Genomic DNA, 12,039 nt, shown 5'->3' with positions numbered 1-12,039 from the left:
CAGTTTTTTTCATTAATAACTAACTTCAAACAGTTATAACTGTATAAGATTAACTACTTGTAACATATATAACTAAAAGCAGGAATCAAAAATTTGGTGTTCCTCTTAACATTGCATTAAACATTAAAAATGTGATTATCCAAAATTATGAATTAAACGACAAATAAAACCAAAGAGCAATCTTCATAGATTATAATATAAAAACAAACTTGAAACAACCGGAAATGATGTTTAGAGTTCACTGTGATAAAGAAATATCATAAATAAAAGATTAGGAAATTGGATTGCAAGATCAAATGCCGCATCCATGCCACAAAATAGAAGCACATCATCACTTCTCCTGTAATATTAGAGCATTTTAATGTAAGATACGCATATGTTAAGAGATTAACTCAAAAACTATTATTACTATTTACCATTTTTATCTTCTTACTGACGGATTTGCAATATCCAGGGGTTTTTGAACTCTCGGCCTGATCAAATGACTATAATGCAAACGTTTAGTCAATAATGTTTAATTATATTCCAAAATATGCAATAACAGTAATTTATGAAAAAATTCTCATACCTCTGACAAATCAAGGGTAGGGAAATCAACATGATTGGATGATTCAGAAGTTGACATGGCATACATGTTTGAATCATACATGTCTTGGGCCTTGATGATAAATTTTTCAGAAACATCTTTGGCTGCATGAACTTTAACAACAACAATAATTTCTTTCCCGTCCATGACATGCAGAAATACAGGAAACACTTTAGCAGCTACCTCTTCCTGTTTTCATAATTAAGTCATCAACATAATTGGTCTGTATTGCAAACAATTTATAATATGGAAACAAATTTTAAAAATGTAATTGATCGAAGCTTTGTTTGCTTCAAATAAATATGTGAAGCAGAGCATCCTATGAGCCATTTCACAACATGATCCATGAGAAGAATGCTCCATGAGAACGATTGATCTACAACAAAAGCTTTTACACTAAATCTGTGAGTGAAAAAAAGTATTAAATAATTCAACATTTCGTAATCCAAAGAAATTGTACCAATCGAATGTTAAATATATTATTTTCTATGTGTCAATACCTTTTTTCAGCAACTGGAAAAGTGCGATTATATTTACCGCATTTAAATTTATTCCCAACTTCAACAACTTCTAAATGACATTTGCTACATGAATATGAAAACCAAGGATGTCCTTCGTCCAACTTAGCAATTGTCAAACCACAATACAATTTCTTCTGCAAATGATAATTTTGAGGATAATGTTATAAATAAAAATTATACTGCATATAAATCTAAGATAATGCTCTAAAACTTTTGTCAAAAAAGAATTAACCTCAACACTGCCAGCAACATTGTCAACTAATGTTTTCAGATTTATAAACTCATAAGGAGAGGCCAATGTTAACGCATAGCTATTATCTGCATCATCCTTCGATGGCTTATAGCTTCAAGTTCAAGCCTACACATTATATAATGTACATATCATATGCAATCTTGACAAAATATGGAAAAGGAGTAAATGTTTATAAGATTATACCTGTTTCTCATCTCAAGTACACACTCATCATCAAGATTGAAGTACACTTTCGAGGATGCCAAGCTGCTGATTTGAAGCGTATCTAAAGTTTAAAGCAATATGTATCTTACATAAAATGTAATTTAATATAACCGTGTATAACCTTACTGACAAATTAGTATATAGCATAAAATACTAAAGATCAAACCGTTGTATGTTCCTAGCTTTACGCTTGTCAAGATTACAAAAACATTTTTCTCATGGTTATATTCCTCATATTGATCACTGACAACTTTCGCCATATCTCCCCATATACCAACCTTGTGCTTGTTGCTACAATGTAATCAAGTAAACATTTAATTATTTATTGATCAAGGTCCCAGAATTGATAACGACGTAAAAATTAATAAAAATTTGTATGTTGAATTAAAAGAATAACCTTGCATCACAAATCTTGAATCGAACAATATCCATATCTCCAAACTTAGTAGGGATTTTTCTTACTTTAATAAAGTCTTCAACAACTCCAATTATATCTACAATATATAAACATTGGATTGCAGTCAGAGCTTTTATAACAATTGTTAATACGAATAATAATAAACCAAATAGGAAAGACGAAGTAACCTATAGCAAATTCTGGATTCTCTTTAGGACCATATTTTCTGGCTTCATCCATCAAATCACCCAAATCCATAAATTCAAATTTGTATTTTGGAATCATAACATAATCGGTGCATGGTTGGAAAGTGGTAGCATTTGTAAATCTTATAGATGTGTCTGTAGAAACAGGCTTTAAATTCCCAGAAACATCCCTAACCATAAACGTGTCAATAATATAAACAGCTCCTTCAACAATATTCTTCCCAATAAGTTTCCAAGTATCAGCAAAAGCAAATGCATGAATATGAGTTTTCTGCACATAGTATAAAGTGGAAAAGTATAATCATAAATATCCATTCTAAAAATGTAAACATAATCAATATAGAACGAAATCAACAGATTAGGTAATTATATCATCATCAAGAAGAATGAGATTCCAGCCTTTCGTTACTCCTGATTCAGAAGACACAGTAGGCCACATTCTTGTAACTCTTGCCTTGATCTTCCAATCTGACCTAGACTTGTCAAGACTTAAAATGTGTTCAAATATGAGGGCTTCCATCTTTGCAAGATTCTATGAAAACAATTTGTAATTTATATTAAACAGGATGATCTATTATTAGAATTTAAAAGTCACAACTCCTGAGAGAGCTTACATGTTCTATTCTTAATCGAGATACTGAACTTGGAATATCACACCGACGTGGTGGTCTTTTTGTAGTCCATTACCCTACATTAACAATAATGATAAGTGATGACATGCTGTTGAATGAAGTGCACGACAAATATATATTGCAGACTTGATCTTTCCCTTTTACTACGTGACATAAGGCCTGTAAAGGGATAATCCAATCAGCCTTTAACTGAATCATAAACATATCCTTTGATTGGATAAATTATTATTTGATACGATGAGGATCAATGTGATTGGCTCAGCATCAAGTTAGTTAGATGGATTAGTGGGAACTAATTATACAGCTTTGTTATATACATGCCACTCTTTTTTATTATTTTTAAATACAATAAATTGTTTTTCCAAACGAAATGACATAAAATTATAATAATAAATTCAAATTCAACTGTTAAACAAATCACATACCAGAAATATGGATTTCAAGTACAAAATACTCATGGTCAAGCAATTATAATAAGTTAGTTAAATCAAATATTATCACAATTTAGGAAGGTTGTAGAAAACTTCTTCAAACACAACATTTGATGTTATATTTGTGCTTTTCCCATTATCGTCATCAATAAGAATATGTAGTCCTTCTGGAGATGTAACACGGGATATTGCAACGTATAACTGACCATGAGAGAATACGGGTCGAGGAAGATACAATCCAACGGTGTCCAATGATTGACCTTGGCTTTTGTTCACAGTCATGGAAAAATATAGTTGGAGAGGAAATTGTGTTCTTTTAAATTCAAATGGCCAATTTGTGTCTGTTGGGACCATATCAAATCTTGGAATTAGATGTTTCGTACCAACTTGAGATCCACAGAGAATTTGACATTCTATACTGTTTTTTTGCAGCCAGTAACTATCATCCTTGTACCATTGTATAGACCCATAATCTGATTTAAATTCCTCATCAACATAACAATAGCTCCAACCTTTACTTTCAACTCATGTTTAGGCATACATGGCATATTTATGGAGTTCAGATACTCAACTGGAAATGACGAATCAAAGTCATTCTCGTCAACACCCCTGTCTTCAATTGAATCTTGGCTGAGATAAGTATGCATATTACCCAGAACTCTTTCAAGAATCTGTGCATTGATGTCATCAACTACAACATTTGTTGGAGTCAAAATAGATCTCGATCTCAGATACTCATGTGAATGCAAGTTATTCTGAAAATCTGGATATATAATGTTAATTAGGGTTTTAATGGGACTTTTCAAGGGACTCTTGACAACATATTCATTAGGAAGTACAAACTCAGTTTCAACATCTGCATGATGAGTATCAATGCATTCAACTTTTCCGTCTCCAATCTCAAGTTGCCATTTACTAAAGTCAGCTATTACTTTATTTCTAGCTTCAGAATTACCTGAATGTAATCTCATGTTTTGACTGAGAAGAAAGACCCTGCAAGATTTCCAAAGCCGGGATTTGTTAAATGATGCATTCACTATTTCAGCCCTTCCAGCCTTAGGCAGAACAGGTAATATCTGTCGAAAATTGCCTCCAAAAATAACTGTAATACCACCAAAGGGTCTTTTTCCTCGTTCTACATCAATGACAGCCATTATGTCTCGCAAGCTTCTGTCCACGGCTTCAAATGCATAGCGATGCTGCATTGGAGCTTCATCCCATATTATAAGACTTGTGTGCTGCATCAACTCTGCAATGTCTGTACCATGTTTTATTCCAGCAATAGAACTCTGATCTAATTTAAGCGGTATTTTAAACCTAGAATGAGTTGTTCGGCCACCAGGAAGAAGTGTAGCAGCAATTCCTGAGCCTGCAACAGGAAGAACAATCTTTTCTTCTGATCAAAAATGTGAACAAAGAGTTTGCCAAAGAAACATTTTGCCGCATCCACCGCTCCCGTAAACAAAAAACATTCCACCTTTATTTTTGTTTACATTATCAACAAATGCATTATATACATCCAGCTGCCTTGAGTTCAGATTTTTATGAGCTTTGTGTTATTCCTAGTGGACTAACAATGAGATTTACAGAAGGGGGGTTGAATGTAAATCTCAAAACTTTTTCAAGTTTTGAGCAGTTTATGAAAGTTGTGTGTTCAAGAAGAACAAGTGTGTGAATTGCTTTAAGCTAATACAGACAGATATATATTCAAGCACAAATGTAAAGAACACAACAGACCTTAAAAACTTTTCTGGTGGATTTGTTGTTCCACCAGAGATGGTATTTTAGAAAATCTGTGATTAAATAATGTTGATCACAGCTGCATCCTAGTACAAACTAGATGAATTTTCTCTCAATATTTTTCTAAACAGCTCTGGAAAATCTCACATCTAATTACTAGCTTCTACTTGGTTTATATATTACCAAGTGTACAAGTGAAGAACAATATAAAATACAGTAATAAAATAAGATCTTCACTTGCTTCTTTTCCTGTTCACTCCAGTACTTTGTTGACTATTGCATCTTTGTACTAAAGAAGAACGACTGCTTTTTCTGTTGTTCCTGAAATTCGGCTACCACATCTCAGTTGTCTCTATCAACCCATGTGCCTCTGTTTGTAGGTACAACTACCCCTTATCAACGGCTAATCATCAGAACATCCGTTGAAGCTTTCATCCGTTGATGCACTCATCCGTTGAAGGATGTTATCCGTTGAAGCTTTCATCCGTTGATGCACTCATCCGTTGAAGGATGTTATCCGTTGATGACTTTATCCGTTGAAGCTTTAGAGACATCCGTTGAAGCTTAGCTTCTCATCCGTTGAAGGTCTTTAAGTCATCCGTTGATACCACTTCACTTATACAAAATTACAAGGCATGAAGTATTTACAATTGGCCTTCTGTTAGGTCACACTAGAGGGGGTGAATACAGTGTTTATTACAATCAAATCAAACTTCAAGAACTTATGTAACAGAAAACAAACTTTATTTAAACAATAAACTCTGTTACAATCTGGAACTGTTATCTCTCAGTGATGAACAAAATATCACGAGAGCTGCTAGGGTTATAATGAATAATATTCTCGATAATGATAACACTTATAGTGTAAACCCTATGTCTGTGTTTATATACTACACAGTTACAAGATAATCGCTAATTGATATGGAATATAATTCTGCTTCCTAAAATATATCAATCAGATATCTTCTATTCCAAGTATTCCATTCTTCACGGAATTCCTTCTTCATGCATATCTCTTCTTATGTTTATCTTGATCTTCTTAACTTTAATCAGCTACTGTCCTTATCTGATCGTCCTTCAGCACTTAAGTTCTGATATCTATCTCCTGATAACATAAGTACTGATATCCCTTAAGTTCTGACTTCCAGTATAAGTACTGATCAGTTAAGTACTGATTTGTTCTGTTCAAATAAGATCTGAAATCTAAACATAAAACATATTAGCCATGACATTATCAAATATATCTAACAATCTCCCCCAACTTGTAAATTAACAAAATATACAAGTTTAACAGATATTTGATGATGTCAAAAACATTAAGTACAAATGCATGAGAAATAGACAAAATAACTACAACTTACAGTCCTTAAAGTTTTTACCAATTCAACTTCTGATAACAACTTCAATCTGTATAAATATCAGAATTTAAGCAGTTGTAGATCTTCGACTTGGCTTCATCATTTTCTGATCTCTCTGATGTCAAGAATTGTTCTGAGATAATTCTTCAACAAACATTTCTCAGCATATCTGAGTTCATCAATCATTCTCCGTTTGACATCTTTAAGCTCTGCAGTATCTTCACCAGTTTGAAATATTGCAGCTCTGAGATCATTAATCTTTGCTTTTCTCAACTCCCGATCTAGTCTTATGACATAAGCTTTATTAGACTCTAGATTGAATTCAAGCCCCTTAATACCAAGATATGTTCTGATCTGTGCAGTATTAGGCTTCATATCAACAATATCACCATTGTGATTTCTGTACTTTGGAACATATCTGCTGTCAGACTTAACAGAATAAAGTCTTTTCTGTCTCTGAATCTGTTCCTTTAAGTAGTTTGCAGCAGTCTCTGTTATTCTGTCATCCACTTGAAGTAAGAATAATACATGCTCCAATTCTTCAAAATACTTCAATGGAATGGCATTTTGTCTTATATGATAAACCCTACCATCTGTCATGAAATACAACATGATGTATTCTTTCAAGTAGGTATGGTAAACCATCTGTACAGATTCCAGTTGATTCAATCTCTCAGGAGTTGCTCCAATACCTGGTTCACTCAAGGAAGTTGGATCATCGGTAGTGTTGTGTACTCTTCTTTCATCAGCACTTCCCAATCCAGTTTTATCTCTAGCTTCCTTTCCAGTAACTACTCTTGCTTCAAAACCACTTGAAGTAGTCTTCAAAGATTGAGTCTGTTTTGCTTTAGTGAATCCTGGTAGGAGTGTTTTAGATTTATTTTCTGATATCAAGTTAACTTGAGCACTGTCAGAGGTTACTTGCTTCTTCTGAATATCAGAACTTACAATTTCTTGACTCTGAACAACTTGAGCCATGTCAGAGGTTGTTTTAAGAACTTTTCTTGAAGTCAGAGCAAGATTATCTTTTCCATCAGTAATTTCTTCTTCATCAGGAGGTACATAAGGCTTGATAGGTTCACCAACCTTTTCTTTACCCTTGGATCTTGGATCTATCTGTGGTTGTGATCTAGCCAAAGTTTCTTCAGTATGTATCCTTTCTTTGATCACAATGCCTTTAGGTTTTGGAAGTAACTTTTTACCAGAAGCTTCAGATTTAGATGTGACTTTCTCTGATTTAAGTCTGGCTTCTTCTTCCTTTAAACTTTCCAAGTCCATCCCTGGATTTTCTTGAAGAAATAACTGTCTTGACATTTCCTCATCAAGATCTAGAAGTTCATCAGAACTTATCCTTTTACCAGCAGCAGAACTTATTCTTTTCCCAGTATCAGAACTTGTTATGTGACTAGCTTGTCTTGATGTAAACCTTCTACCTTGACTATGACCACCACCCATTCCAGAGTTTCCTTGGTCATCTTTTCCATCATCCTTTCCTTGCAGTGACTTGTTGGTTTTGCATTTGGACTTAATTACCTTCTCCCCCTTTTTGGCATCAGCAGGTAATAAAAGAGAGATAAGTAGTTCCACTGAGGTCTGGATTTCAGTAAGTTGCGATTGCTGAGAAACTTGATTTGTCAGAATTTGATCAATCTGAGCTTGTTGCTTCTCTTGAGTTTTCTCAATATAAGCAACCCTGTCAATGGTAGGTTGGAAGAACTTTTTCTTATCAAGTTTCCAAACTTGTTCCTGTTTAATAAAGTTCTCCTGAATCTTGTGTAGCTCTGCATGAGTGTTGGAATGAAGACCTTGTAGATGTTTAGTACTCAATGCAGTGACTCTAAGCTGGATTTTAAAATCATCAGAATGTAACATTTCATCAGCTTTAGTCAAGTGCTCAGCAAGATGTAAAGCATTTGGAACACATGAAACTGAGTTCCATTCCTTAGTCCACTCCTGACCTGCAGGAGTTTCACTCCAAGGTACTGGTGCATCCCTGATAACAAACTCCTTTAGCAGTTCAGACTTAGGAGGAGTATGTCCTGAAGGACCTGCTTCATCAGCATCTACAGTTGTAGCAACTTCACCAGTATCTCCAACATTTGCAGCATCAGAACTTAAAGAATCAGTATCTTCTGATAAGACAACTGTATGAGTAGCAATGGAGGCTTCAACATCCTCTAATTGCTGATCTGATACTAAGTTCTGATCAACAGCCATATCCTGATGCTCACCTAAAATCTGATCATCATCTTGATGCAGAGAAGGTGTTAGTGATAACTCAGGAGTTTGAACAGCATCAGTAACAGGTATTGTGGAAGGATTATTTGCCGTTGGAGCTTCTAAGAAAAGTATTTCAGGCACAACTAAGTTCTGAATATCAATTTCAGCACTTGTGCCTGGATCAACAAGAGATATAGAAGGTGAATTAGCCTTGTCAGATACAGGTTCCTGAGATGGAGTTGATGGAGAAGAAGTGACTGGAGCAAACTCCTTGTCTTGTGAGATCAGAGATTCCTGATCCCCTTCCTTAGCTGCTTCCTCCTCATCATCTGAAACTGGCCTCTGTGCCCTCTGTTTCTTGTACTTCCTTGTTGATTTGGATTCCTTGGGAGTTGCAGGAACCGTCATACGTCTAAGCCTCTTGAGAAGCCTAGAACCCCCAATTGCAGAATCCTTCTGAGAAGTTGCCTTCTCAGCTTCAACAATCATAGGTTCTGAAGAGGGAATCTGATCCTCAGAATCTGATTCATCTCTCAAAGTAATCCTCCTCTTCTTCTGAGATGTTTGAGGAACAGTCTTTGTTCTCTTTGGCTTAGAGGATGTAGGCTTCACAGTAGGTGCTGAAGAAGAAGGTTGAGCAGTCTGTGAAGTGGAGAGATAGGATTTGAGATAAGTTCTGAGGGTAGGTTGAGTAGAATGAGAGGTAGGGACTGAGGTTGATGGATTTTGGTTATGGTGAGTTGGTTGAACATTTGAGTAAACAGATTTGTAAGTAGCAGGATCAGCATTTACCAGAATCTGTTTCACAGACTGAGGAATCTGTAATTGTCTCACCATTGATTTCTTTGTGTCAGCATTTATCAGGTCGTTAAAGTACCTTTTTGCAACCTTAAAAGGTGGGGTTTGAGTGCTGACTAACTGGGGTTCAGCAGTACAATACGTATAAATAAGTTGACAGAATCTAGCAAAATAAACAACATCTCGATCCTCTGTCATCCTATCCCCAATAAAACCAATTATTCCAGTTGCAAAATCAAAATGAGTTTGATGGATAATAGCATACCCGATGTGCTGACTCAGAATTGGGATGGCATCAAAATTTGAACACTTGTTGCCAAAAGCCTTGGTGATGCAATCGAAGAAGAAACTCCATTCTCTTCTGATATTAGCCCGTTTCAACTGTCCAAGTTTCGTCAGACTCTTTTCATATCCCAAATCAGTCATTAACCCCCGAAGGTCTGATTCCTCTGGTATAGAGAAGGTACAATCTTCTGGAAGATGTAATGCTCTTCGTACTGTACCAGGAGTGACTACATAGGAAGAATCACCCACTTGGAAGATAATACTGGGAGTTCCTCGTTTACCACCATCATCATAAACTCCAGTCCTCCAGAACCGCAGAACTTGTTGACTTGAAAATAATTCAGGCTGAGTTAAGGCGTACCCAACCTCACTATGTTCAAGAAGATCTTGCACAAAATGCAATTCAGATGGAGCTTCAGCATGATCAAGAATTGCAGCATAGTTGTTTGGAACAAACTTTGCTCCATCAATGATTAAATCCTTTGGTGCCATGTGAAAAAATATTGAAATTCAAGTATGCCTGTTAGGTGTGTGAGATAATGTCTGTATGAAAAACCAACGTGAGAAAGAATGAGAAAGAGAGTAAAAGTAAGAAGAGAGATAAAGTATAAAGAAAGTAAAAGATTAAAGAAATCTTCTCTCTGTTGTTCTTATACTCGAAGAAAAATGTTACTGTTGGACACCTGTCAGACATGCAGTAATAACGAATAGTTACTGGGCTCGAGAAAACAGGAATGATTACTTATCCAGTTGCCTTGTTTCAAGGAAAAACCATTTCAGTTATCAAGAGACACAGGTTTAATTCAAAATTGAAACCGTTAGCACTGATTGAATTGTTTTTCACTGCAACATTAATATTCTGAAAATGAATCATGTTAAAAATGACCGAGATAATTTCGATGAATAAGTGCTGACAAAGAATCAGAACTTAAATAAAGACAAAATTTAAATGGTCATCAGAATATCAAGCAGGATTTAACAACACAGATAAAATAACTCAGAGACAAAATCTTGAAGTAAAAACAGTTTTCATTAATATATCAAGTCAATACATATATGAAATAGAAATTACATCAATACAAGATTTTCCCTAAGCTTCTAATCCTAACGTCAACAGCTTTAGTCCTAGCTAAGAAGCCTGACAAAGCTGAGGATGAAGAAGAACAGGAAGAAGACGAGATTAAGTCATCCTCCTCTTCCTATCTTCGACAAACAAGATAGCGAGTCGAATGATTCGCTCTTGCTGACGGATACGACGAAGGTGAAGGTCTCTTCGAACGGCCACCAGATCACGTTTGATAACCTCTGGAAATTGAATCCAGAGATTGTGAGGGATGTTGGTGATAGGGTAGGGAGTTGAAATTCCATTCAAAAAGACATGCACAGTCTCATCACCGTAATTGTAGAACCAGCCAAATTCAGCCATTTGTGATAGTAAATGAAAAAACAAGACTGAATTTGTGATACAAGTGTGATGAGAAGACTAATGTGAAGTGGTTGCATATATAGGCATGAGAATGCCAAGAGACACAAAGATATTGAATGTAGACAGGTAGAATTAATTCTACCTCGTCTCCCTAGACTTTGAAAAAGAATAACAGTCATTGGAAAAGGAATGTGCACATGTAACAAGAGTGAACTGTTCAAGGACGAGTGCCATTATGTTTTAACCATAGACTATTAATCTTCCACTTCAACATTTCGAAATTAATCTGAGACTGTTACCAAATTTTACTCACAGATAAGTCAAGTAAAGGGTTAGACTGAAAAATCAGAACTTAGACCTATACCAGAACTTAACAGTCATCAGAACATAATGTCTTAACTCGAACAAGGAATATCTATCTTAGTAAATACTCATACAAGTTCTTAGTTATGAACGTCAGAACTTAATCATCAGAACGTGTAACTAGAACTTGTCCTCAGAATTTGTGCAAAAGTGACACAATGACTGTTGATCTAAAATAACATAGACCACCACAGAAATTTCATCATTCATATGGAGTGATGTGTGTGTGCATTAAGCTAAATAACAGACAAAGAGTAAAGTCTGATCTACTTCAGTACATCTTAGAAATAAGTCATAATTAAAATTTTGCTAAAGAGCTGTCATTATCCTGAAACCTACTGATAAATGAGTTCATGCATGAGTTCACCTCTACTGTTTTTGTGCTAATTTTATGCATCTTTTGAAATTCTATTTTACAGAGGCTTCTCAGTGTAAGTGAGTCACGACTGTTTATCAGAATTTATGCTATTATCAGAGTATTTCTCCAGTAATCATAGAGTGTGAAAAGTCACCAAGAAAATATTCTGCTTTTCTAATGCATATTTACTTAATACCAGCAATGCACTTGGGTCGTCCCTTTCACATTTTTACTCTAGATCTCAAAGGAGTACCTGATATT

The 12,039-nt window shown here is 35.1% G+C and overlaps 1 protein-coding gene across 1 annotated transcript in view; it reads right to left on the bottom strand.

Moving 5' to 3' along the window:
* Positions 1-3,643: 3,643 nt before the first annotated feature.
* LOC141714166 (uncharacterized) overlaps positions 3,644-12,039 on the bottom strand; it is a 32,953-nt gene continuing 24,557 nt past the window's right edge. The window contains exon 6 of the mRNA XM_074517700.1: positions 3,644-4,626. Within this exon, the coding sequence (XP_074373801.1) occupies positions 3,644-4,626 (983 nt within the window). The remainder of the gene's footprint in view (positions 4,627-12,039) is intronic.

Source organism: Apium graveolens, chromosome 3 (genome assembly GCF_009905375.1).
Source record: "Apium graveolens cultivar Ventura chromosome 3, ASM990537v1, whole genome shotgun sequence".
NCBI classification, from domain to species: domain Eukaryota; kingdom Viridiplantae; phylum Streptophyta; class Magnoliopsida; order Apiales; family Apiaceae; genus Apium; species Apium graveolens.
This window is presented reverse-complemented; position numbering and strand designations above follow the sequence as displayed.